Source organism: Fusarium oxysporum, chromosome 11 (genome assembly GCF_000149955.1).
Source record: "Fusarium oxysporum f. sp. lycopersici 4287 chromosome 11, whole genome shotgun sequence".
NCBI lineage: Eukaryota > Fungi > Ascomycota > Sordariomycetes > Hypocreales > Nectriaceae > Fusarium > Fusarium oxysporum.
In genome coordinates this window covers 1,073,060-1,095,968 of record NC_030996.1, presented here as the reverse complement: position 1 = coordinate 1,095,968, position 22,909 = coordinate 1,073,060, and the positions used below count along the sequence as shown (strand labels likewise).

Here is a 22,909-nt window from a genome sequence, read left to right as displayed (position 1 = left end):
GCAGGGCTAAGGGCGGAAACTTACAAGCAGAAAGCCCGAGAAAACTGCCATCGAGTCAATCAACTGGATCTGTTTAAACCTGATGGTCGGGGAATATTGAAACCTCTTGGCCAGCAGGGCTTACTGCAGCCCTATGAAACGGACCCGTAGGATCATCCCAGGACTGGTGCTACCCACCACCGATGCCCCTTGGCACCTTTGATGGAACTGCATGCATTCATATGCAAGATTTAGGGTCCTAGCCCGGGGAGTGATCTTCTTGGAGGTGTCATAGTCCCACCAATGTGTATGGATGGTAGCAGTGAGATGGATCGAAGCCTGCTCGATACCTTGACTAGGCTGCGTCGCCCGAGCAGTCTCATTGCCATTCTCACAGGTATTATTCGAAAGGGAGATCCCATATTGAATGGTATTGGAGACAATGCATCCCCCCGCTTCAGAATGCCGTATAATGCATGCCAATGGATCGTAGGTGCACCTGCAAGCCCAGATTCACCACGTCGGAACCCAGGAAGATCAGACACCCCTTCCGTGATCCCATCGGTAGAATTTCTTATGATGATTCCGATATGGTATCATTGTATGCAGACTGCACCCATCAGCTGTAGGGGACTCGCATCGGTCCATGACCGATTCAAGTGTTATTAGCCCAGCGTGTATTAGGACATTCGTTCCCTTCCACAAATGAAAACACGTGACATTTTAAGATACCGTGTGCTTTAAAACGTAATATAACGATCGAAAAGATGAAGTCGTGTAAAGCGAAGGGAAACTGGTGTACTAATGCAACAGGATGAAGCTCAATCTGCCAGACCTCCGGTAAATACGTGTCGTAATTCAACGACACGGCCAGGACAAGACTTAAGAACTTATTCGAGTCAACACGACTAACTGAGGCGCTGTAACTCAGATTTCGACGCAATAATTCGCTGTGTGGCGATTTCGAGCGCGGTGACTCAGCTCTTGGTTATTTGTCCAGCGATCATGCTTTGACATTCTGTAATGGTTGCCAGAACGTACAGTGTTTGGCTTTGGGCTTGCAAACTACTACAACTGGCTGGATAGGCTCTCTAATTGATGAATGGTATGTGAAACGAGTTATTCGCTACGCGAGCAACACACAGTTGTTGAACAAGTCTGAGTTGATCGTGAAGCGATGGATTTGCTAGGGCTCATGTTGATGATTGTTCGCGCTCTCCCCAACTAAAAACCCTTGGTGAGATGGCCGAGTTGGTTATGGCGCCAGGTTAAGGTTAACCTTAACACCAATTTCCTGGTGGAGCAATCCTCCTGGGTTCGAGTCCCAGTCTCATCAATTTCTTTTGCTCTTTGCAGTAAATGGCGATCTTTTTGCCAGTCAAATGAGGCGATTGATTCAGGTTGCGATGTTGGCAATATGAGCAAACTTTGTATGGAGCGGTTACCTGAGCCAAGCCGAGGCGGGGGGACCGTTCGAAAACCTTGGATAGCAGTGATAGCTACAGGGCTCTTAGTGACTTTAGACCACTGAAGGCCCCATAAGTTACGCGCAACAATCGTTCATGGTTTTTTGCGATGCCATCAGAATCATCACAATATGCCGCACCGTGAATAGCTGAAGACTGTTAATTGTCCAATATCAAGTAGCCACACGGGGATTTGAAGCAAATTTGTGAAGTCAATCATGTTTGTTTAAAGAAACAGACTCATTTTAGAGTCATCAAGATGGTCTATCTGAGAAGCTGTCCTGAGACAATGGTTTAAAGTTTGTACATAGTAATGAGATCTTGATCAATTCCGCCTTCATGGTATTTCCACTCCTTTTGCAATACCGTCTTTCTACAGGCGACGGTGGTGGCGGCGCTGTCGCATAGACCTCTTGCACTTCGAAGGCCTCTTGGTAGCGACAGGAGTGCTAATAGCAGTAGTAGGAACGGGGACAGTGCCGTTGCTGGGAACAACAGGGCTGGCAGCACCGTTTCCGCCGCCGAGGATCTTGGAAGCGGCATGCTCAGCAGCGACCATGATGATGGCCTGGGTGTTGCCAGTAGGAAGATCAGGGTGGATGGAACCGTCAACGACGAACAGGTTCTCAGTACCCCAAACCTTGGTGTCAGTATCGACAACGCTGGTACCATCGTTCTCAGTGCCCATGACGGCAGAGCCGACAAAGTGAGAACCGCTGACGTACTCGGCCATGAGGCTCTCGGCGGTAGCGTTGCTGGCGATGCTGAGGGTGCTGTTAGGCTTAGAGGCAAAGCTGATGAGCTTGTTCATGAAGCTCTTGACAGCCTCCTTGTCGCCTGCAGTCTTGAGGTAAGGCTCGCCGACAAGCTTGGTAGCACCAGAGCTGGTGACGGTAAGAGAACCGCTGGAGGTAGCACCGTGGGTGAGGTAAACCTTGACCTTGACAGCATCGTCACCAGCGGCGGCACAAGTACCCTGGGACGTATCGCTCGATACCATCGGAACCCTTGACAGTGTCCCAGAAGATGAAGCGCTGGCAAGATTGAGCAAGAAGACCGTCGCCCCTGGGCGAAAAGATCAATATTGGGCTTGGCTTGGGCTTGGGGGAAGTCGGTCTCGCTCAGAGCTGACATGGGCTGCTTGGTCTTCATCTTGACGGTGAAGATAGGGTGGTCCTTGAGGTTCTCTCCGACGGGGAGGTTGAGCCACTGATCCTTAGCGGGCATGGTGAGACGCTGGCTTCCGCTGGCAACGGCCTCAACCTGCTCAGAAGGACCAATACCAGAGTTGACGAGAAGGCGGGGAGTGGCGAGAGCACCGGCGGCAAGGACGACGGCACCGTTGGACTTGAGGTTGATGATCTGGCGGGTAGAAGGACCTGACTGGACCTCAATACCGGTGACAGCCTTGCCCTCTCGAATGACACGAAGGACCTTGGTGTTGAGCTGGAGCTTGAAGTTGCTGTTGGCCTGGGCAAGAGGGAGGTAGTCACGGACGGGACCAGCGCGGAGACCGTCGTTGACCATCAAAGGAGGGTGAGTGAAGACAGACTTCTTCTTGCTAGGCTCCTGGATGGCATCAACCTCGGTGAAGCCGTTGCCAGAGAAGAACTTAGAGAGGACGTTCCAAGCGCCCTGGTCAACTCGCTTGCCGTCCTTGGTAGGGCTGGTGGTACCGGGGGTGCGCTCGTAGAGCTTGTCAGCAGAGCTCTGAACATCCTGCCACTTCCAGCCAGTAGGCCACTTGTCGTCAAAGTCAGCAGGCTGAGGGCGGACAAACATCATGGCGTTGATGACACTGGAACCACCGAGAATGCAACCAGCCATGCTGGCAGTATCAGTGCAGTAGGCTGAGGTGTCCTTGGCGGTAGTGAGGTAGTAGGCCATGGAAGGAACATCGTATTGGGTGACAGTGTCGTTCCAGTCCATGGTGGAGCGGCCACCAGACTCGTAGAAAGAGGCCTTGCCCTGCTCAAGAAGAAGAACAGACTTCTTGGACTCGACGAGACGCTCAGCAACAATGAGGCCGGCAGTACCGCCACCAACAACAATGTAGTCGTAGGTAGCGTTGGAGACGATGGTGGTGAAGTTGCCAGGGTTGGAACCAGTGCTGCCTCCGGGGCTGGTACCAGGAGTAGTGGCATCGGAAGCAAGCTTGGCCCAGGTCTCAAAGTCGGCGGACTGGGCAGCGGCAGTGTCAAGAGAGTAACCACCAAAGCCAGCGCCGTGGTAGTTGAGAGCACCAGCAGAGTCGGTGGGGTCGTCGAGGGCAGTGGTGCTCATAGCGAAGCTGAGCACAGCGTTGGTATCAGCAGCCTTGAAGGTGGTGCCATCGGTCTTGATGCAGCCCTCGCAAAGGAAAGTGAAGGTGAAAGAATCGGTGCCGACCTTGGTACCCTTCTCGATAGGCTTAATTGAGACGGTGTCATCGTCGAGAACAGCAGGGTTGGTGTAACCATCAGCCTGGCGAACTGAGGTAAGAACCTTGCCATCGTTGGGCGAAGAACAGTCTAGACCCCAACATGCAGCGAGGTAGATCCCATACCAACGGATCCATAACCCTCAGAGATGGGAACGGTCATCTGACCGATGAAGTCGGTGCTGGGGTTCTTGGGCAGAGCAATACCGAAGGTAAACTTGCTGCTCTTGTCGGTGTACTGCTGGAAGGTAATTCCCGTATCGGCATCCTTGTACTCGACAGATTCGGCCGAAACGGCCTGGTACATCAGCGCCGCTGATGAAAGGAGTGTTGAGAAACGCATGTTGGCGGTGTTTCAATAGTGAAGACTATATATATCGAAGGATCGTCGGGAAAGAATGTACGAATTGTAAAATAAAGCTACAAACAAAGAAACGAATGGACAATGTTGGCAGCCAGTGCCTGTAAAGAACGAAGAAAATACGAAAAAGAAAGATAGACCAAACAAGATGGTATGATCAATGCCATATCCAAGGTGAGATCTCAGTTCATTATATATAGATCTCCCCTTCAAGTGCCGGCGCCTGATACGGAAATTCGCTTCCGAGTGCTCGGGACAGGTTTTGCAAACAAGAGAGACAACATTGGTGGCTTAATTGTTGCACGGCCAATATTCGCTTTCATTGTGGATGAGGGTAGGTATTGCATTCGCCGAGTGTGGAGTTCGGCGAAGCCAGCATCAGGTGAGGTTATGCTACGCTGTTTGAGATATCCCAAGACGTCGAGTTGTAATGCTTCTTGTCCTTTCTCTTATTGGCTGTGGATCTGGTTTCAGGTCGCGGGACAGATCCCCTAACAAGGTAACAGAGCCACGGTGGGCCCGAGTCTATATATTTGAAACGGCCTTTATCGTCCAAGCTTGTGAGAAACCGTTTCATTTCAGTAGTTTTTAGCCTTAAATTTTGTTTAATTTAGCTAGGATAGACGCGTCAATTGGTGCAGCTGAGGATATCTGCATGGGTAGAGTGTAGAGTGTAGATGACTCGTAACGAAACGGGTAGCGAAACGACTCTGCCTCATTTAGACAACAACAGATAACACTATGCAAGGGTTTAAATCTCCATCTGTCAAACCTTACAATTCTTCCATTGCCCACTTCCCGTTCTCTTAAACTCTTATCCAGACCATTACCTTATGTCCTGAGTTCGCTCCTCGCCAGCAGCAATCCATTCCCTAGCCTTGGCCTCATCTCGCGGCTTGAATCCGACCTTGAAAGGCTCAGGGTCCGTTGTCAGCGAGGTTGGGTTGGCGTTGCACTCGATGCAGTCCATGACGGGGAAGTCCTTGTTGTCCTTGGGAGGGAGAATCTCAAAAGCGGTGATGAGGCGGATGAAAGCTGTGTAAAGCTCGCGATTCGCAAGATGAGAGCCAGCGCACATTCGTGATCCAGCACCATAGGCGTAATGAGGCGTTCCGACCTCCTTGTCGTCGATGTATCGCTCAGGGTCAAATTCATAGGGATTCGCGAATCGGGTTTCATCATAGTCTGCGGCGTAGGCGTTCTAAATCTCCGATCAGCTGCATGTTCCATCACCATATGCACAGGGCTGTCTCACCATGAAAAACTTGGTTCCTGCAGGGATCACGGCACCCTGGTATGGGATATCCTTGATGCTTTCCCGAGGCAGGCAGATGGGAATAACTGTCCAGAACCGCAAGATCTCTTTGACGAGGGCTGTGACGTATGGAACCTTCTCTTCCACGAGGCATCGCTCCCATGCTTCGCCGTTGGGGTAGACTTTGTAGATTTCCTTCAGGGCCTTGGCTTGAATCTTCTGGCCGTGTTCGGTTGCGAGGTATGCGATGCCCATGATCACGTTACCCGGAACTGTATCTAGACCCGCAGAAACCATAGTGAGGCAGATAGACTTGATCTCGGCTGTTGGTTCGTTAGCGAAATTGTTTTACAAGACGCGTCTTACTCACCATCGTTCAACTTGGCGGTCGGGTCCTTCAGAATGTTTCCGGTGATGCAAGGCTTGTCTGTACCGTTGTCGATTCTACTCTTGAGATTGGCCAGAAGATCAGACAGATACTTGTCACGTCGAACTCTGAATTCCTCAGCCGATGAGTTTTGCGCTCCCCAAAGTCGAAGCAGCGGAACGTAATCCTGCCAGTTGTTGCTAGTCGATCTGAAGTTGGAAATCTCGCGCTCAACATAGGTGATTTCATGGAGAAGCTCAGAGTTAACATCGCCGTCAATACGGAAGCCGTAGTTCAAAGTCAGAGAGGTATTGAGCGCAAATCGAGCAAAGTAGGGCGATGGGTCAAGATCCTTGCTTCCGTCCTTGCAATCGTCAAGAAGTTCCTTGATACTGACGAGAGATTCGAGGTCGAGAATTGGCATGTAAGATTGAACGGCAGGACGGTTGAGGGCAGTGGCGGCAGCTTTGCGGCGGTTCTTGCAGGACTCATCCCATGGTGAAGTGCCGATAGTGAAACCTTGAGATGAAGAAACAACTGAGTGGAAAGTGTGAAACATGGGACGGGAGATGAGTGCAGACTGGTGGGTGATCCAGAAATGCTTTACGGCCTCATAAGAATTGACATAGATGACTCGCTGCGATGGTCAGAATTGCATATTCAAAACATATTTGAATACGAAAAGCGGCATGAATTCTCACCTTGGTTCCAAGGCGTGTCTGAAAGACAGGTCCGTACTTCTTGGCCCATTTCTGCGCAACTCTAGCATGGTCCGTCCCCAACTGAATCAAGTTTCCGAAAAGTGGTACACCGGGAATCTCGGGGATACCCTTGATCTTTGGCTGATCAGTCGAATTGGCCAACTTGTACAGCACGTACAGGCCGATGATAATAGCGAGGTAGATAACTTGATCAGACATGGTTGCTCGTGAGGATCAAGTCCAAGCGGGGGAAAGATGACTCTCTGTGTTGCAATGACATGGTAACCTGCAGTCCCCTCTGTAGGCTTTTTATACGCAAGATGACCAACGTGACATGTTTCCCCTCAGCTGCACTGCCGGGATCTGCAAAGAAACCCCAAGTCTTGATAACCGAATAAGCGGGGGAGCCGTGTGCCGAATCCCATCATGGCCTTTGTTAAGCAGGCCTCAATTGGGCTCTCTTGAGTCGCACGCGGGAAGTTTGGGTTTGGCTTGATACTTATTGTCGGCTATTCATTCAACAAGCCAAACCTGAATAGGGAATTAGAGGAGAAAAGGACTCGATGCTTCGGAAATACTGGTCAATTGCTTGATATAATTCGGAAATATTTCCGAGTCATCACAAGATCCACTAGCGCCCTCATGATGCGTCACCAGTGCATGATCTGACTGACTCCATGAGGAAATACTGTTATCGGGCTCCACATTTTCATTGTCGGAAAATCTTCCGAGATAATAAGATGTCTTGTCACCTATTGTCTTTGAAGAATCCCCTTCAACAATTGAACAACTCTTCTGACGAATCAATTAACTTTGGCAATATGTTATCAGCCTTTCAATTACCCGAGACAGCGTCGCAATCAAAATATTCACAACCTTATCTTGTAGACTGTGGGGGTTTAATGGTTGAAAAATGCAGCACTTATTTTCTAGTAAACGAAAAATTCAGAAATAAGCATGTGAACTACCTCCGTACCTAAAACAAGAAAATTCCTTCTATCGGGTTGACTAAATGCGATGTTGGCTAACGCAGCCTGCATGTTTGGTTTCTGTGAAGGTAGCAACCGTGTGGCGGATTAGAAGAGCCGAATGCACTCGGAGGTTAGGATATATCAAGTGGCTAGACCCGGTGTATCGAAACGACAACGGTGTTCTTGACCAATGACAAGGCGAAGGAAGGAATATTGAAACGCCCTTTTCGCGAGAACACACAATTGTTCGTGCCATCTCGGATGTCAGTTGAGTAGCTCTTCACTTCACTGATTTGCAGCGGGTTTTGATCCATGTCCCGGGTCATAAATCTCACCAAGACCGACGTAGGTCGGGAACTGAGCTGAACAACTATCTATAAAAGTGAGTTCGCTATGGATCAAGACGAAATGCAACAACAATCGCTCATCCATTCATCACAACCTCCATCTCGAAAACAACCAATATGTCCGTCCCCTTCGACCTTGCAAAGCCCAACAGGACCATTCACATCGGTGTCATTCTGATGAACAGGTGAGTGAGCAGAATCAGCTCTCTCGACCAACCCCTGCTCATATGTTTCCAGCGAGACCGAGATTCTCGACGTCGCTCCCATTGATTTCTTGTACGGACTCTCCAAGAATGCATGGAAGAGCAGCTTTGAAGGCGTTGCGCCTGCCAAGCTCGAATCGGAGACAATGGATATGGAATTTCATTGGGTTTCTGAGAAGGGGACTGATTCTCCCTGTATCTTGACAAGCGGTATCAAGCTTGTGGCTACGGTATGTCCGCTTGACAATTGAACCTCGTGCCGTTGTACTGATACGGAAAGGACTCTTTTGATACTTGCCCTCCACTGGATATCGTTCTCATGGGCGCGAACTCTGCTCGCTACACCCCCAACGAAGCCGAGCTTGCCTTCGTGCGCAAAGCCTATGACGAATGCTCTGCTTTCCTCGTCATCTGCGGCGGTGTCCTTATTCCTCTGCAGGCCGGTATCTTGAACGGCAAAACAGCGACTGGTCCGATTGTGTTGATCGACACTGTCCGGAAACAAGCTCCAGAGGTCAACTGGGTTACCAAGCGCTGGGTCAGAGACGGGAAACTATGGACGAGCGGTGCGCTCCTCAATGGTACGGATATGATGACCAATTTCATGAAGCATTACTGGGGTGGTGAAGGTGGTTTTGTTGACTTTTTGACCAAGCTTGGTGCTTGGCCTGATCGCGATGTTGATTATAAGGATGCTGATTTCACGGGGCTTGTGTGATGTGCGCGTAAATACATGTTTTGCGAGTCCTGCATGGATGGCGGAGGAGGTCAGCGAAGCCGTTGAACATTTTGGAAGTTGGAATAGTCCAGAAATTCAGTCTCTACCGCGTTACTTGGAGTAAACACGTATCCTACCGAGCTAAAGAATACTTAGGCGGATACTCAAATATTGCGCAATCTTCAGGCAATTCTCACATCATCAAGGTGCTGCGCCAGCTCTGTCGAATATTATGCTCTAGGGTATCGAACTTGCGTATCGCGAGTACACGCCCACTAGCCCAGGTCGGGCGGTTTTTGCACCCTGATAGATAGTGGCGAAGTGTTTGCAGATTAGCGCTGGACCCTTTTGCCCCTCCATCACTAGCCACATCAGTGAGGGCTCCAGGACCCTTTTTCTCGGTGGCAGAATCTGATTGGCTGTTGGCCTGTACAGCTCCGTCGATCTTCGGTCACTCAAGGGAGAGAGGTCCCCACTGCAGTCTCTGTTGCTTCGATCCGGGAGTTAAGATCTGTTAGTATTCTAACAGCAGTGTTAAAAGCGTCGCGATTTGAGCGAGTCACACAAAATTTGAATAAGGCGCAAAAATGCATTTCTACGTAACAGAAATTAAGTAATCACCATGCCAAAAAAAAAAAATCAATCAGGGAAACTGGATAATCAGCTAAGCCTGATCGATTATAGGGAGGCTGAGACACTACGTCATGATAATAGGCAACTGTCTTTGGAACGCGAGTGCAGGCTCTTCCTGCTGCATTAGTCTACCCCAGTCACGTGGGCGGCTGGAAAAGAAAGAGGGGAAACTTGTGGCTTGAGGGCTATATAACGCACCGCGCCGTCTGACAATTGCATATTCCTTCAAATCGTCACTATTTTCGCGTCGAAAACACTAGTCCCTCACCATGTCCAAACTCTTTGTCGGGTAAGTCGCAAGTATTGATTACGATGAATTTCAGCTGATTTGACGTCTCCAGCGGCCTCGCCTGGGCCACAACCAGCGACACTCTCCGCGCCAAGTTCAGCGAATTTGGTGAGGTCACTGACGCCGTAAGCATTCCCTCGCGCGCGCGCGTCGAGTTTCGAGATGCTGACAATATTTTTCTTTTTTTAGATTGTCATGACCGACCGTGAGACTGGCCGATCAAGGGGATTCGGATTCGTCACCTTCAGCAGCCAGGAGGAGGCCAGCGCCGCCATTGAGGCCATGAACGAGCAGGAGTGAGTCACACGCAGCAACACCGCTTGATGCCCGGGAATGATTCTAACGCAGCGATTTCAGGTTCGAGGGTCGCCAGATCCGCGTCAGCGAGGCTAACCAAGGTGGTGGTCGCGGTGGTGGCCGTGGTGGTTACGGCGGCGGCTACGGTGGTGGCGGTGGCTATGGCCGTGGCAGCGGCTCCGGTGGATGGAGAGAATAAGTCCCTGCATTTTCTTGATTGAGGACGGCTGAGTTTTATGATTCCCTCTCGGTTGGCACGATGGACACGGGAGAACGCACAAAGTCTGACGACTGCTGCAAAGCGCTGCAGCGGATATGGGTTTCGCGAAGAAAACAATTCATAGCAATACACTCGGATCACACCATTAAAAACTTATAAATCATCGTTTACATATCTGTAGTGTTTCGACTTTGACGTAGTGGCGAATCAAGCTGCGTGTTTTCGCGCTGGAGCCGCAAAGGTAAGATGCGTTATTGGATCCATAATAGAAATAGTGCCAGAGCTACAAGATACTATAACGCATATAGACTTCAAACTTTACTTGGACAACACTCAAGTTTGAATACTATGTACCACTGTCTGACTTGGGGTTCGATGTTCCGGAGGCCCCGAAGAATGTTATGACTTCCAGAGCAATGTTACGTTGATATTCATATATCAGGCCACCTGAGATCTTGATTGATTCTTAGTGCTTTCCATTCGGCTTCCGCTCAAGCTTACGAATAATCTTGGCAGGGTTTCCAGCTACCACATGGTAAGGCGGTACGTCCTGGGAGAAAGTCAGATACTGTAACACAAAGAACGAGGTGCTCCAAACCTTGGTGACAACACTTCCTGCGCCAACCGTGGAACCAGCACCGATTGTGATACCTGGAAGAATGGTCACATTACCCGCGATCCAGCAATCTTCACCAACAGTGATTGTACCGCCCAGTTCTGGCCCGTTTGTTCCATTACGCAGCTCAGGATCCAGAGGATGCGTACCGGAGAAGAATGAAACATTTGGCCCGATCAACGTCCTTGAGCCGATGGTTACTTGGCATGTATCTAGTATGGTGCAGTTGAAGTTGATAAAAACATTGCTTCCGACTTTGATATTCGTGCCGTAGTCGATTCTGATGGGTGCTTCGATCCAGGGATATTCGTGCAACACGTTGTCCTCCTCATCTTCTGTCGCTGCAGGTGGAGGTAAAGGGCGGTCGTCGTTTGTTATCCTGAGCTTATGTGAGTCAAGATGAGTGAGTCTTTTTATGAGAGTTGGACTCACTGTCTCCAGAATTCGGCCATCTCGCGGCGTGTTGGGTCCTCGGCTGCGTTGAGTCGAGTGACGGCCTGCCTGCATCGCTTACGGGCAGCTACCAATTTGGGCGTGAAGGCGTAGTACAGATCGCCGCGGCGCATGCGGTTGAGGTTGTCCTCCTCGTCGATGTTAAAGACGGTCATTGTAGGACAGAATGTTTTCAAGTTTCAAGATTATAACTTGACAAGAGGGTGATGTAGCGAATGAGATACAGGAAGATAATAGGTGGACAGTCTTTGCTTCTATGTATGTTTTTTTAGGGATGGCGGTTGTACAAGCTTTGGATCTACCCTCGATTGAAGATTGACGAGAGTGAGTCGGTGATGAGTGTCGTCGGAATTTCGATGATCCACTCCTAAAAAACCCAGCAAGTCAGTCGTTCTGCCTTTTGACCCTCTTCCTTCTGGATGGGACACACTAAGACATTGTCGTGATAGAGGGGCGGCTTTTTTGGTACCAACTCAAGCTGCAATAACGTTTTTGCCAACCATTCAAAAATCATCTGGTATGATCCAAAACCTTGAGAGGCAGCCGGCTACGTTGGCTTTGCATTGTTTCGGAATGGGTTTAAATACCTCGGCCTCCGTTCTCATTTTTCTTGCCCAAGAAACAGTTGATCCTTCCTCGCCTGAAAGCTTAGGATTCGATTCCCTGCACCCGAGTTTCTTCTTTTTGGATTTGTGAAATCTTTCTTCACGAATCAAAGAAGACTGTTTCAATTTCATTAATATTATCATACAAGAACTAATGCTCAATACACTCAAGCAACGCGCCAGGGGCTGGTCCCGATAGTCCTGTCCAAAGAGAAATATCATCCTAGTTCGCACCAACAATCAACTCACCGAATTCCTGTTCCTCCCTTAACTGCAAAGCCTCTTGGTACACTCTCAACTCCTCTTTCTCTTCGCTACTCAAAAGACTTGTCCAAGTGAAAACTTGGTCCTGACACCAGACATGAAATCTCCTTGGTCTCTTGTTCTGGGGGTCATCAAGCATTTCCATCGTCACTAATCGTTCATCATCCCAGATACCAAAGCCCAAACTCCTGAATGGCCGGAATAGCAAACCTTCACTCAATCTGGGAGTGCCTCTGGGGCATAAAAGTGGCCCAGCCCATCTCAAGCCCTTGCATCCAACTAGAACTTTGTGGCAGTGATAGGTAAACGCATCATTTGGGTCAACGCAAGGAAACGGGGGTGGCTTCAGGATAACGGCGGGCCATGCGAAATTTGCACTTTTTCTCTCTGGAGGGGGGAGATGCAAATGGTTTCCCTCCACTTGTTTGAAGCCTGTATTGAAGAAAACACTCAAACCCTTATTCACAACATCAGTATCACCAACACAAGAACTTTCATCTGAGCAACCTTCCAAATGTCGGACGTAAAGCAAAGCAGCCCATAATGGTTCTCGGGCGATCCATAGACTTGAGTTCCTGAGCCCCGACAGGCACGTCTCGCCGGATCCCATGTCACGGATTGCCTCAGTATCTGAGTCTGACCAGTTCAGCCGCTTTTCCGAAGCAGCATTACTAAGCTCATAGCACAACTGGAGACACCAAAAGCCAAGGGTGATTCTCTGCATTTCATACCAGGACGCCTCACCGCCCGTGTTGAGCTTGTATGGCTGTCCCCATAAATTGGCCATCAGGCGTCGATTCCAAGGAAGCGTGCCAAGATGGTAGCACTTGTCAGTCAGATGCTGCGGCTTGGTCGCTTTGATTCTCTCATGAAAGAATTCAAAGGCCTCTCCTGCAAGCAACTTGATCTTCCGGAAGAGGAACAGCATTTCTCTGGGCGTAATGGAATTGTCACCTCGCATTACATGGGCAAGACTAATGCGTGGGATACAAGATGGCGGACTCGATTGAATATCTGGAACGCGGTCTCCTTGGGCATTCTGAAACGAGGTCGGCATGATGAACTTTGTGATAAAAGTGGTGAGGTTCCTTGCTGGTGGGTTTGCCGCGGAAGAATGCCTGGTGAGGGCTACCAGGCGCAGGACGTGCGGGATCCATGGCGTTGTTGCAAGATTCTGAGCTGATGCATCGAGGACGTTATCGAGAACCTCGGCTCCCAACGTCCCGTTCAGGAAGTGAAAGATATGCGGCGACGCTTTGGCAACGCTGTATAAGCTTCTGACGTCGGGTAAATTGCTGAGTATCGGCGCGATAAGCTCCGGCGGGTAAAGTCGCAAAGATGTCCATCTTGACTAGCCATTGATTGAATGGAGACTTGAACGAAATTGAGGTCGCGATGCTTGATTCATGTAATTACCCCTCAGATGAATATTGTCAGCATCATCAAGCCTCTCACGTGGCTGGCTGAATTGACTTCAAAGAGCTTATCCGTTGATGCCGGCGTTGACGTGGCTAACCGTGGTCACACGCTAAGACCCCAAATCGAGCAAACGATGTCAGGAGCGAATAAGATAGCATCGCCATTGAGGGGTCGCATTGATATGACGTTTTGTTGAAACACCGCCTCTTGGGATATGCTGTGAAACTTGTTTGCCATCAAGATACGTAACTGACTACGCGTCGCCAAAGTCCTATAAGCAAGATTAAAAGCGAGTGCATGTTTTATAGCTGCCAAGAGTACATTAGATCTGCATAGTGCATCTGCGTAAATTCAGCACGCTGATGTTCCGGCGACTAGGAAGGTAGAGAAGCGACTGCAAGCAGGAGGGCAGTATTTCCTTTCAATACCAATGGCAATCTTTCGAGCAGAAACATATGACGTTGTTGAGCTTCTATACATTGAGTGGTAAATCAATATCTACAAGGTAAAAAGTCGCGTTGTTCAATCCCGTTTCCTGCCCACCTGGGCTTTCTGAACACCAACATCACTTAACCACGCTTGATCAAGTCGGCAGCCTATTTGCGTCAGAGATATGTTTCAAATAATTTAATGGGTAACTTACCTTCTCAGCGACAGCATAAACAGTCGTCATAGTATGCGTGGCAGGAAGCAAAGGAATGACACTGGCATCGACGATGCGAAGGCCCTTAATGCCGTAGACTCTGAGCTTCTCATCAACGACACCGCCGTCGCTGCGGCTACCAAGCTTGCAAGAGCCGGCGGGATGGAACAGAGTGGATGCACTGCTACGGATGAACTGTTCAATGTCACTGTCACTTGTGACGTTGGCTCCTGGCACAATCTCGAAGGGGTTCAGGGTCTTGATTGAGGGTGCGCCGGAAAGCTTGCGAACAAACTTGACACCTTCGGTAAGAATGGCGATATCAAGAGGGTTCTTAAGAAACTCTGGGTTGGCATCGGGATAGTCGAAAATGTTGGAAGACTTGGCCTTAACGGAGCCTCGAGAATACGGGTGCTGAAGACCAAGGACTGAGGTTCCATCGGCCCAGATAATCTCCAGGATGGCTGACTTGGTATCAAGGAGCTTCTCGTTGAGGACCTTTTGCTGCTTCTTGTACCCCTTAACAACCTCAGTGGGTGTACCTGAAGGGAGGAACTTGGAGCCGTCCTGGCTGGTGGCTTGCTTGTGAATGTCTGAAGCGGAACTTGTGTAGTTGGAGAGAGGAAGGAACAGAAGGAAGTCGCCAGTGGGTGAAGTATAAGGTCCCTTCTTCTGCTGGTCGTATTCAGCGCGTGCCTCAGCAGCGAAAGTGGCGTTGCTAGTAAGGTTTCCGGTTTGAATAGGAGCATTGACTAAACACGATTAGCCTCTTGTATTCTTTCAACAAAGGGTTATACTTACTTGTGCCCACAACGGCGAGTAGAACATGATCGTGGAAGTTCTGGCCAACAGCGGGGAGATCAACAACGACAGGGACGTCGATGCTGGAGAGGAGAGCCGAGTCGCCAATACCAGAGACCTGCAGGATCTGAGGAGTGTGAATGGCTCCAGCCGCAAGGATGACCTCCTTCGTCGCCTTGACAGTCTTCTTGGCGCTGTCCTTGTTCTTCGCGAACTGCAAGAAGATGGTTAGTCATGAACAGCTGCTCTAGAAGGGCAACCGCTTACCTCGACACCAGTAGCCCTCACGGAACTTCCGTTCTTGCTAGTGAGAATGCGAGTAACTTGGTTGCCTGGTAGAAGTTGGAGGTTCTTGCGCTGAGAGACAGCACTATAGTAGTCCTGTGCAGAGGAGCGGACAAGAGTCTTGGGGTTGAGGTTGTGAGGGCAGAAGTATCCTCCAACTGCGCCACCGTTGGCTTGGTCGAAGGCGATGTTGATGTCGAGCTCCCCAGTGGCCTTAACAAGATTCTCTGAAGTTTTGTCAGCATTGGTACGCTTGACGGATGGTACATAAGAAAGATGCACTTACTCGTCGTGGGCCAGAAGAAAGGCGAGTAGCTGGAGTGAATGAAACCCGAAGAGCCGTGGGCAGAAGGGTCCGTGGTGATGCTGTATTCCTTCTTGATATCGGCAGTCGGCCCAGTGAACTTTTCGTTCTGCGATTAAAGTTAGAATCTGTAGCATGACCTTGACAACAATTTGCCAACCTTCTTGAAATAAGGAAGCAGGGTATCCCACTGCCAATCGCTGTTACCTAACTCAGCCCAGCGATCGTAGTCTGCCTTGGAACCGCGATCATAGACCATGCGGTTAAGTTTGGTTGAGCCTCCAACGACTTTGCCCAAAGGAATCGAGACGTTGCGTCCATTAAGAGAAGTGGTGGCGGGATAAGTAAGGTTCCAGTCGTACTTTGTGCCAACAGCACCGCCAGCAAGGCCCGGGATTGTCACGATGTCTTCATTTTTATCGCTATGTAGAGGTCAGTATTTCGTCTTCGGTCAAATATCAGATCTCTTACAAGTCACCAGCTTCAATCACGAGGACAGTCACAGCTGTTGGGGCGTCAGCAAACATGGGCGGCCGATGCAACGGCAGAACACACCAGGGTCCTCCGATAGGCGGTTGGCGACAGTGAGGCCTGAAGCTCCAGCACCAACAATAATATAATCGTATTCTGTGCGCACACTGGCATCTTGGCGTGGGTATGCTGATGCAGTTGTTGCATGCAGACAACTGAGAGCAGCTAAGGTGAGCGCCTGGAATCTAGGCATGATCAAAATGAACGACAATGAATGAATGTTTGTATTTTCTAATGGGTCAACTTGGCTGATCAAACTGTACCTGTAAGAGAATTGATGGGATGAAGGCGATCTTATACCCTCCCAGTTTCAGCAAATACCTGATCGGGACTGATACAGAAGGTGTCATTACAATTTACCCCAGAACAGAACGTGCCACTGATAATTCCAAGCATTGGCACTGGAAGACCTGCTTCTTTGTGCAACCGACTCCCGCGCTCAATTACCGAAATCGAAGGTTTTGTTTCATCCCTTGAATGGCCGTTTCAGGAACGCATTCAAAAGGACGCCGAAGAGGGAATCATGTCCGCAAACCTTATTTCGGAGCACCGAATAGAGTAAGATCCCCATTGGACACGGACCAGGTTTTCAGCGAGCATCGCCTTTAAGACCCTGGCTTAGCATGGTCTGATAAGGTTTGCATAGCCGATTCAGACATAGAGGTACATGCAGACTGATATTGTAAGCAATTGTAATGATATTATGCCATGGCCGGTGGGATAAAAAGAATGAGGAGGTGCTGTTTTGTAGCCGAGACTACCGAGGTGAGTGAGATTGGATCTATAGAGGAGTCAATAAGGACTAGGCTATTAAGACAACAGAAATAATCTCTATCCATATCATCGAGCTTGATATCTGGAAAAGACAGTAATTAATAGATAGAGTCCGAAATTGCGATAATTGGCGGTCTTGAATGTATTTGTGCGAGTAAGTAAGGTAGGATAGTTTGAAAGGTCAGTGACATAACTCGCCTGCATAGGTGCATCGAGATCGCATGTTACAGTGGGATGCGCCCGCCATGGCCGCTAAATCTTATTCGTTTTTGACGCCTGACACTGAAGCCGCAATTCAACTTCTATTGACCACGTACAGGCATCATGCCTGAAATGACGATATCACGGCAATTGAGACCGCTGGTACCTTTCTTTCCCCTCTATTACTGTTGGATGCCTACGTCCTAGTCTTGAAGTATGTCGTGATGCCATCGATCACAGCCTGGACAATGCTCTCCTCAATAGAACCATCCTGCCATGTGAAGCCAAACCCAACATACTCCTCGTTGTTCAGTACGCAAATCACCAACGGAGCTCCTCCAGCATATGTGCATCGGCTCAACAACACTTTTCCTCGATGCCATAATAGTTTGGCGTCTCCCTTGATGTTCTTAGCCTGTGAAAAGGTCCCGAGGTTTGAGACCTCAAAAGATTCTCCGCGAGGATGCCCGATTGATCCGGCCAAGGCTGCGCCAATATCTGGGATAAGTTTAAGTGTAGCGACATTTGCATATAGCTCTCCGGAAGGTGAGGCATTCGCAAAATAATTTCTAGTAGCTTGTTGGATCTTCTTAGCATGGTTCCAGATCCCAGTAGCGCCTGTACTTGAGTCATCTGAAACCTGGTCCAAATCGGAGCGAAGAAGCTGGACTTTGAAGGCATCGATGAAGTTACCCATAATTCCTTCGACCAGCTTTGGCGGTAGGTCCGATCGTAAGCTTACTGGAAGGTTGCACGTAAGAGCCTCAGCTATCAGTGGAAGATTGTTGTACAGCAACCTGGCGACAAGAGACGGAAGAGCCGCTGTTGATGCCACTCTGTGCTTTTTGCAGTCTTGCACAAAGTGCCCCATCATGTATGATGGAAACGAGAGTGATTTGTAACGTGTAACGCAGGGTAATGAGATGGGAGTCCCTCTCCACTCATTCAGCTCCGCATCATGAGATGCTGGTGCGTTCGTCGGGATTGGCAGAGGGTGAAGCTCCTCGAGTGATGGAGCAATCGGCGCATCATTCGAGTATACAACCCGATCAAGGTGACCTGCGAAACTGGACTCAATGTCACAAAGAGCTTTCTGGAACGAGTCATGGAAAATCTGAAGGCCAGTTCCATCAGTCATCGAATGGTGGGCAATGAATGAGGTCGTGAATCCTTTGCTCAAATCATGGTCTTTGAGTATTATCAGTCTCCAGACAGGTAGAGTGCCATATCCAGCCTTGAAGTGTGTGTTGTGTTGGCGTTCAAGCAGTGAATCGAGCTCGTCGTCTGTTTGATCTCCGGTCAAACATGGCTGACTTCGATCGACAAAGGACACAGCTTTCTCGAGATCGATTGAGGTTAGTCGTCCCCAATACGGTTCGTCCTTTTCCGATATAACTGGGATCGCAAACAAAACCGGATGTTGGGTGAGGACTTGTGATAAGGCACCGTAGACGGTCTCTTCCAGATCGAAGCCAGGCAAGGCCTGTGTTGGTGCGTAGTGTGCAGAAAGGCCAGTATTTGTGAAGAAGTCTATATGATGGGCGACTGCTGAGAGCTGTTCGAGTTTGCCTACGCTCTTCGTCAGCAGCTTTATGAAGGTAGGGGGAAATGTCTACCAAGCGGGCGTATCTTCTTCAATTGCCGTTCCGTCATGTTGAAGGGGGTTTGCATATGTTATCCACGGGATGATGGCTACTATCGCAGTATTGTAGCAAGGTAAATGGCGAGAAACGCATGATGTACTAATTGAATCTCTTTCCTCCCAATTCACGCAATGTGGTGATATCAAAGTAGCTGAGCTCCAACTCGTTTACTGCGAACATATGAGCAAGAAAGAAATGAGATGAGGATCGTGTACCCTGTATTGAGTAAGTTATTTCTTTATGCGCGCAGAGAATCTAGAACGATCCTCCAAGCCTCTTTCAAGGGTCCACAACTTGGCGGGACAGATAATGGGGGCTTGCCTTATCGACGATAGCTTCATGCACAAGGCGAAATCGACTCAAATCTTCTCATCCAGGGCCAGTATCCACCTAAAATTCGAATTGAACTAAGGGGCACCCAGCGTTCGCAAAAGGCGACTTCTGGAAGATGAGTGCTCGAGAACGAGAACACTGCGAGCATATACACACCTCTTTCTGCATGTATCTTCTGACATCCTGTCAGCTCTGTTTAGCGAATAGCTCATTTCAAGGTGCTAATAACTTGGCTGTCAAGAATTAAACACTGTTAATTCCTGCGAATCTTTATCATTTTTCCTCGACATGACATACCCCTTCCCATATTCACAAGCTGCAAAGCTTGACTCGAGGATCAAGATACCTCGTCCGACTTACGACCCTGACCTGGCACCACTGTTGGATTCTGCCTCATTCCCTGAAGAGTTTGACCTAAAATTGATGCGCGGAGTCGCGAGTGGCGAACAGGAATGCTCCCACGGCTCATTTATCTTCAATGCGGAGACTGTCCTTAGAGACAATCCGCACTTGAGTCATACAGAGCACTCAATTCCAGGACCTGACAACAATATAATTACCTTGTCAGTGTTCGAACCCAATGAGCCATCAAAGGCACCAAGGCCAGTCTTGTATCATATCCACGGTGGCGGGATGGTTAGTGGTGACAGATTCACTGCCGTCACGCCTGTGATTGATCTTCTGAAAGGGATCGATTGCGTTGTTGTCTCCGTGGAACACCGCCTCGCTCCCGAGACGCGCGCGCCTGGCCCAGCTGAAGACTGTTATGCAGGGCTTGTTTGGGTTTCTGAGAATGCTTCGAGTCTTGGAATTGACCCAGCTGCCATTGTCGTGTTTGGAGTGTCCGGAGGAGGCGCCCTTGCAGCTGCTACGTGCCTTATGGCTCGTGATAGGAAGCGCCCAGCTATCCCGATCAAAGCTCAAATGCTTTACTCGCCTCTCTTGGATGACAGATGCGAGAGCTTGGCTGATCAGCAATTCGAATACGGTAACCCTGCCAGTACAGCATGGCTTCGTGCCATTTGGGATCTTATCCTGGGTGATGCACGAGGATCAGAAAATGTTACACCCTATCAAGCGCCTGCAAGAGAAACTGATCTGTCGAATTTACCAGCTGCATATATCGATGCTGGGGAATGTGAAGTCTTCCGCGATGTTGCAGTTGCTTATGCAACCAAGATGTGGCGAGGCGGATCAACATGTGAACTTCACATCTGGCCCGGAGCTTGGCATGGATTCGATATGATGGACGATCCTAACATGCCACTTATTCATGTGGCTAATATGGCGAAAGCCAACTGGCTTCAGAGAGTCATGAGAAGTGTCAAGGATGAGTAGAGTAGCTACATAGAAGAATGGAAGTAATTAGTAAAGATGCTTTTCGGGTACGAATGAATGGTTATTGGGTTACAAGAAGACTAAGAAATAAACCTTGTCAACGTGCAGCAGTATGTGAAAGAGACTTCTTCCACAGTGTGTCTCCAGGGAACTGGATCTTAACTTTGAACAGACAGTATATATTCAAGAAAGGAGAAAAGTCTGTCTTTTACTACTTATACGGCCATGATCATCTATCTCAGTTCACCCTTCTACCTGAAGAAATCAGACCCAGCTGTGACCTGAATGGCTTTAGGTATTTGAAAGCTGGTGTGCGCCGTTCACTAGTATCTCTTGATAAGTCACACCAGTGACCTTTTCGTTATATCCTCCAGTGTCTCTGGCCACGGCATTTATTAGCTCTTTGAGCCATGCCATTGTGCTGAGCTCGTTTGAGTTGCAGTCTAGGGCCTTATCCATACCTGGTTGACCTGACTTCACCATTTCGTCATTTTGCTTGAAGTCAGCCGACATCATGAATCTCGCAAGTGCAGCTACCCTTTCTCTCTCTGTCTCTGTCAGGGACAAGGTTACTGGCTCTTGAAGCTCAGTATGCGGTGCATTACTTTGGCTCTCACTGCTGTTCACCTCTCTGGTCCCTGTTTCAGCCTTTTGATGAGGCTCGTTACTGCCAACAATCTCTTGGAAATGGCTAGGTCGACCATTCTCGTGGATAATCTTCATATTTGGGTCTTTCAGGTACTCTCCCTTTGGAGCACTGGTCCATTCTCCGCTTGCTGTCAGGGCAACACAACAGTGCCACGGTGTAGTGAAACCCGTCTTGGTGTTGAGCAAGCTCATAGATATCTTGTGCTCACCAGTAGACTGATGAATAGATAGTCGCAGGTGGTAAGGGAAGCCGTGCTTGACAGCAGCAGCGAAGGCCTATTAGATCATCAGAACTGGTTGGAGAGACGTATTTCATGCCACTTACATAACCTCGGATCAACATTTGTTTCGCAAGATACCTCACATCTCTGCGATATGCGTTTGCTGTTCGTCCATTGCCAACCGGAAAGATATGCTTCAGATCAGATTCAAGGAACCGCCGGTATCCAAGGTAAGTCATCTTGGTGTCAGGGTCTTTCTCAATCTCTTTGTCAATGTCGATATCATCTTTACCGAAGCGGTTGAGAAGGGCTCGGCGGAAATTAGTCGCATTGGCGACATAGGCAATCTCATGCATCTCAGCTGGCAGAGGAAGGTCGACTAAGTCTCGGATCCTGGAAAAGGATATGTGCTGCAACCCTTTCTTAGAAGCTAACTCTCGAAGAGCCTGCCCGTAGGCCCAAGTGTCACGATCAGGAATGCTCAACAGGTCGTTGTAGACAACGCCATCTGAGATGATAGTGCATTGAGCGCCAGGCTGGTAGATCTCGCCAATGCGGATACACATAGTATTGAGCCGATCTAAAGCAATCTCCTCCGCTTTGTCGGGTAATATGCCAAAAACCTTGTAGGCTTTGTTTGCTGATTTGAAAGGAAATGCTGGTAGGCACATCTCAACTCTCGTACTAGTAGTCACGAACTTGCCCACGAGGGACAAAAATTTCGGCCTACCAGCCTCAAGCCTTTCTTTGCTGTCACTGAATTTGTTCAAGGCATATTCGAAGATGATATCCAAGATCTTGGAGGAGACTGCGTGCACAGACGGATCTGTGTCCTGCTGCTCTGCAACAGGTCGTACCGTCGAGTCTGCTCCTGATTTGCAAATGCTGGCATGTTCCTGGACAGTAGCATCCGAGACAAATTTGGAAGTCACAGACATGCTGTGTTGGTTCGCGAAGGCAGGATACGACTGTATGATCTGCATGGAGATGGAGTATGTCTTGAGACTAAGGTGCGTCGAGGTAGCACGGCATCCGTGTTGGGTTTCAGGATGAACCACTTTTCGTTGATATGTTGGATTCGTGGTGGAAATATGCAAAGCGGTTAAAGTTTGAGCCCAACTAAAAGTTTCCAGGGATATTAAATATGAAGCCGAAATGTGCAGGGTCAAGCCTCAGCACCAGAAGAAAGTCTTGATGACCAATTCAGCTAGAGGATTCGACCGATCTGACGATATTCTGGTGTCGGGGTATGTACTGAAGTGACAAGCTGCAGGAACATCAACTGTGTTGAGTCTGTGATTCGATAAGCAGGGTCTCGTATAGCCGGCAGGGGGGTTCAGCGTGGCTGTGAGAAACTGCGCAACGGGTATCCACTTGAGGCTGATTATATGCTCACGATCCGGGGTGATCAAGCGTGGACAGGGGGAACTGAGCAAGTTACATGCATCAAGACACTAAACAATGTGCTCAAATGTCGTGTCGCCAATTATTGATTTTGTGAAATTATACACAAGGATGGCATATGAGCTTCTGGTTGGTGGCGTTAACCGAAAAAAAAGAAAGTTTCTTGTGAGCGAGAATGAGTTCGTTTCTCATCATACCAC

The 22,909-nt window shown here is 49.1% G+C and overlaps 10 protein-coding genes and 1 non-coding gene across 15 annotated transcripts; 4 read left to right on the top strand and 7 right to left on the bottom strand.

The window, feature by feature from the left end:
- Positions 1-1,215: 1,215 nt before the first annotated feature.
- On the top strand, positions 1,216-1,315 carry FOXG_20152. The gene has a single exon. It is a non-coding gene; the product is annotated as a tRNA-Leu (tRNA).
- A 423-nt stretch (positions 1,316-1,738) lies between these two features.
- Positions 1,739-4,207, bottom strand: FOXG_09780 (uncharacterized protein; the record flags this gene model as incomplete). Its single annotated transcript, XM_018389002.1, has 3 exons — positions 1,739-2,479; positions 2,503-3,955; positions 3,991-4,207. The coding sequence occupies 3 exons, from the start codon at positions 4,205-4,207 to the stop codon at positions 1,819-1,821; spliced, it is 2,331 nt and encodes a 776-aa protein (XP_018247188.1). The 3' UTR covers positions 1,739-1,818.
- Positions 4,208-4,708: 501 nt separating this feature from the next.
- Positions 4,709-7,084, bottom strand: FOXG_09779 (phenylacetate 2-hydroxylase). Of its 2 annotated transcripts, XM_018389000.1 has the most exons (4): positions 6,549-7,084; positions 5,851-6,484; positions 5,481-5,803; positions 4,709-5,426 (listed from the first exon to the last, which is right to left on the bottom strand). In XM_018389000.1, the coding sequence occupies exons 1-4, from the start codon at positions 6,765-6,767 to the stop codon at positions 5,052-5,054; spliced, it is 1,551 nt and encodes a 516-aa protein (XP_018247186.1). In that variant the 5' UTR covers positions 6,768-7,084; the 3' UTR covers positions 4,709-5,051. The 2 variants fall into 2 exon arrangements, with proteins under 2 accessions (XP_018247186.1, XP_018247187.1); XM_018389001.1 differs by lacking the exon at positions 6,549-7,084 and having other exon boundaries at positions 5,851-6,530.
- A 737-nt stretch (positions 7,085-7,821) lies between these two features.
- On the top strand, positions 7,822-8,977 carry FOXG_09778 (uncharacterized protein). Its single transcript, XM_018388999.1, has 3 exons — positions 7,822-8,051; positions 8,104-8,299; positions 8,350-8,977. Exons 1-3 carry the CDS (start codon positions 7,984-7,986, stop codon positions 8,785-8,787), a joined length of 702 nt encoding a protein of 233 aa, XP_018247185.1. The 5' UTR covers positions 7,822-7,983; the 3' UTR covers positions 8,788-8,977.
- Positions 8,978-9,595: 618 nt separating this feature from the next.
- On the top strand, positions 9,596-10,400 carry FOXG_09777 (uncharacterized protein). Of its 2 annotated transcripts, XM_018388997.1 has the most exons (4): positions 9,596-9,709; positions 9,762-9,834; positions 9,899-10,005; positions 10,067-10,400. In XM_018388997.1, exons 1-4 carry the CDS (start codon positions 9,690-9,692, stop codon positions 10,203-10,205), a joined length of 339 nt encoding a protein of 112 aa, XP_018247183.1. In that variant the 5' UTR covers positions 9,596-9,689; the 3' UTR covers positions 10,206-10,400. The 2 variants fall into 2 exon arrangements, with proteins under 2 accessions (XP_018247183.1, XP_018247184.1); XM_018388998.1 differs by having other exon boundaries at positions 9,762-10,005.
- Positions 10,387-11,640, bottom strand: FOXG_09776 (acetyltransferase). The gene is made up of 3 exons (XM_018388996.1): positions 11,275-11,640; positions 10,825-11,221; positions 10,387-10,776 (listed from the first exon to the last, which is right to left on the bottom strand). The coding sequence occupies exons 1-3, from the start codon at positions 11,448-11,450 to the stop codon at positions 10,693-10,695; spliced, it is 657 nt and encodes a 218-aa protein (XP_018247182.1). The 5' UTR covers positions 11,451-11,640; the 3' UTR covers positions 10,387-10,692.
- Positions 11,641-11,999: 359 nt separating this feature from the next.
- On the bottom strand, positions 12,000-13,655 carry FOXG_09775 (uncharacterized protein). Its single transcript, XM_018388995.1, has one exon. It carries the CDS (start codon positions 13,219-13,221, stop codon positions 12,124-12,126), a length of 1,098 nt encoding a protein of 365 aa, XP_018247181.1. The 5' UTR covers positions 13,222-13,655; the 3' UTR covers positions 12,000-12,123.
- Positions 13,656-13,870: 215 nt separating this feature from the next.
- Positions 13,871-16,682, bottom strand: FOXG_09774 (uncharacterized protein). Of its 2 annotated transcripts, XM_018388994.1 has the most exons (9): positions 16,501-16,682; positions 16,172-16,440; positions 16,088-16,121; positions 15,777-16,038; positions 15,599-15,725; positions 15,295-15,539; positions 15,028-15,241; positions 14,227-14,978; positions 13,871-14,179 (listed from the first exon to the last, which is right to left on the bottom strand). In XM_018388994.1, the coding sequence occupies exons 2-9, from the start codon at positions 16,338-16,340 to the stop codon at positions 14,153-14,155; spliced, it is 1,830 nt and encodes a 609-aa protein (XP_018247180.1). In that variant the 5' UTR covers positions 16,341-16,440; positions 16,501-16,682; the 3' UTR covers positions 13,871-14,152. The 2 variants fall into 2 exon arrangements, with proteins under 2 accessions (XP_018247180.1, XP_018247179.1); XM_018388993.1 differs by having other exon boundaries at positions 16,172-16,682.
- A 118-nt stretch (positions 16,683-16,800) lies between these two features.
- On the bottom strand, positions 16,801-18,995 carry FOXG_09773 (uncharacterized protein). The gene is made up of 2 exons (XM_018388992.1): positions 18,739-18,995; positions 16,801-18,691 (listed from the first exon to the last, which is right to left on the bottom strand). The coding sequence occupies exons 1-2, from the start codon at positions 18,791-18,793 to the stop codon at positions 17,319-17,321; spliced, it is 1,428 nt and encodes a 475-aa protein (XP_018247178.1). The 5' UTR covers positions 18,794-18,995; the 3' UTR covers positions 16,801-17,318.
- A 160-nt stretch (positions 18,996-19,155) lies between these two features.
- On the top strand, positions 19,156-20,661 carry FOXG_09772 (uncharacterized protein). The gene has a single exon (XM_018388991.1). It carries the CDS (start codon positions 19,387-19,389, stop codon positions 20,434-20,436), a length of 1,050 nt encoding a protein of 349 aa, XP_018247177.1. The 5' UTR covers positions 19,156-19,386; the 3' UTR covers positions 20,437-20,661.
- FOXG_09771 (uncharacterized protein) lies at positions 20,480-22,646 on the bottom strand. Of its 2 annotated transcripts, XM_018388990.1 has the most exons (3): positions 21,410-22,545; positions 20,898-21,360; positions 20,485-20,815 (listed from the first exon to the last, which is right to left on the bottom strand). In XM_018388990.1, exons 1-3 carry the CDS (start codon positions 22,286-22,288, stop codon positions 20,778-20,780), a joined length of 1,380 nt encoding a protein of 459 aa, XP_018247176.1. In that variant the 5' UTR covers positions 22,289-22,545; the 3' UTR covers positions 20,485-20,777. The 2 variants fall into 2 exon arrangements, with proteins under 2 accessions (XP_018247175.1, XP_018247176.1); XM_018388989.1 differs by having other exon boundaries at positions 20,480-21,360; positions 21,410-22,646.
- Between the last annotated feature and the right edge of the window lie 263 nt (positions 22,647-22,909).

Coding starts and splice junctions, on each gene's coding strand:
- FOXG_09779 (XM_018389000.1), bottom strand. CDS start 6,767: ATGTCTGATCAAGTTATCTACCTCGCTATTATCATCGGCCTGTACGTG. Junction 6,485..6,548: donor AGACACGCCTTGGAACCAAG/GTGAGAATTCAT, acceptor TGACCATCGCAG/CGAGTCATCTATGTCAATTC. Junction 5,427..5,480: donor CAGGAACCAAGTTTTTCATG/GTGAGACAGCCC, acceptor TCGGAGATTTAG/AACGCCTACGCCGCAGACTA.
- FOXG_09778 (XM_018388999.1), top strand. CDS start 7,984: ATGTCCGTCCCCTTCGACCTTGCAAAGCCCAACAGGACCATTCACATC. Junction 8,052..8,103: donor GGTGTCATTCTGATGAACAG/GTGAGTGAGCAG, acceptor ATATGTTTCCAG/CGAGACCGAGATTCTCGACG. Junction 8,300..8,349: donor GTATCAAGCTTGTGGCTACG/GTATGTCCGCTT, acceptor TGATACGGAAAG/GACTCTTTTGATACTTGCCC.
- FOXG_09777 (XM_018388997.1), top strand. CDS start 9,690: ATGTCCAAACTCTTTGTCGG. Junction 9,710..9,761: donor ATGTCCAAACTCTTTGTCGG/GTAAGTCGCAAG, acceptor TGACGTCTCCAG/CGGCCTCGCCTGGGCCACAA. Junction 9,835..9,898: donor TTGGTGAGGTCACTGACGCC/GTAAGCATTCCC, acceptor TTCTTTTTTTAG/ATTGTCATGACCGACCGTGA.
- FOXG_09776 (XM_018388996.1), bottom strand. CDS start 11,450: ATGACCGTCTTTAACATCGACGAGGAGGACAACCTCAACCGCATGCGC. Junction 11,222..11,274: donor ATGGCCGAATTCTGGAGACA/GTGAGTCCAACT, acceptor ACATAAGCTCAG/GATAACAAACGACGACCGCC. Junction 10,777..10,824: donor CAGGAAGTGTTGTCACCAAG/GTTTGGAGCACC, acceptor ACTTTCTCCCAG/GACGTACCGCCTTACCATGT.
- FOXG_09775 (XM_018388995.1), bottom strand. CDS start 13,221: ATGCCGACCTCGTTTCAGAATGCCCAAGGAGACCGCGTTCCAGATATT.
- FOXG_09774 (XM_018388993.1), bottom strand. CDS start 16,340: ATGCCTAGATTCCAGGCGCTCACCTTAGCTGCTCTCAGTTGTCTGCAT. Junction 16,122..16,171: donor CCGCCTATCGGAGGACCCTG/GTGTGTTCTGCC, acceptor ACGCCCCAACAG/CTGTGACTGTCCTCGTGATT. Junction 14,979..15,027: donor ACTCGCCGTTGTGGGCACAA/GTAAGTATAACC, acceptor AATCGTGTTTAG/TCAATGCTCCTATTCAAACC.
- FOXG_09773 (XM_018388992.1), bottom strand. CDS start 18,793: ATGCAAACCCCCTTCAACATGACGGAACGGCAATTGAAGAAGATACGC. Junction 18,692..18,738: donor GAAGAAGATACGCCCGCTTG/GTAGACATTTCC, acceptor CGAAGAGCGTAG/GCAAACTCGAACAGCTCTCA.
- FOXG_09772 (XM_018388991.1), top strand. CDS start 19,387: ATGACATACCCCTTCCCATATTCACAAGCTGCAAAGCTTGACTCGAGG.
- FOXG_09771 (XM_018388989.1), bottom strand. CDS start 22,288: ATGCAGATCATACAGTCGTATCCTGCCTTCGCGAACCAACACAGCATG. Junction 21,361..21,409: donor AAATGTTGATCCGAGGTTAT/GTAAGTGGCATG, acceptor ATGATCTAATAG/GCCTTCGCTGCTGCTGTCAA.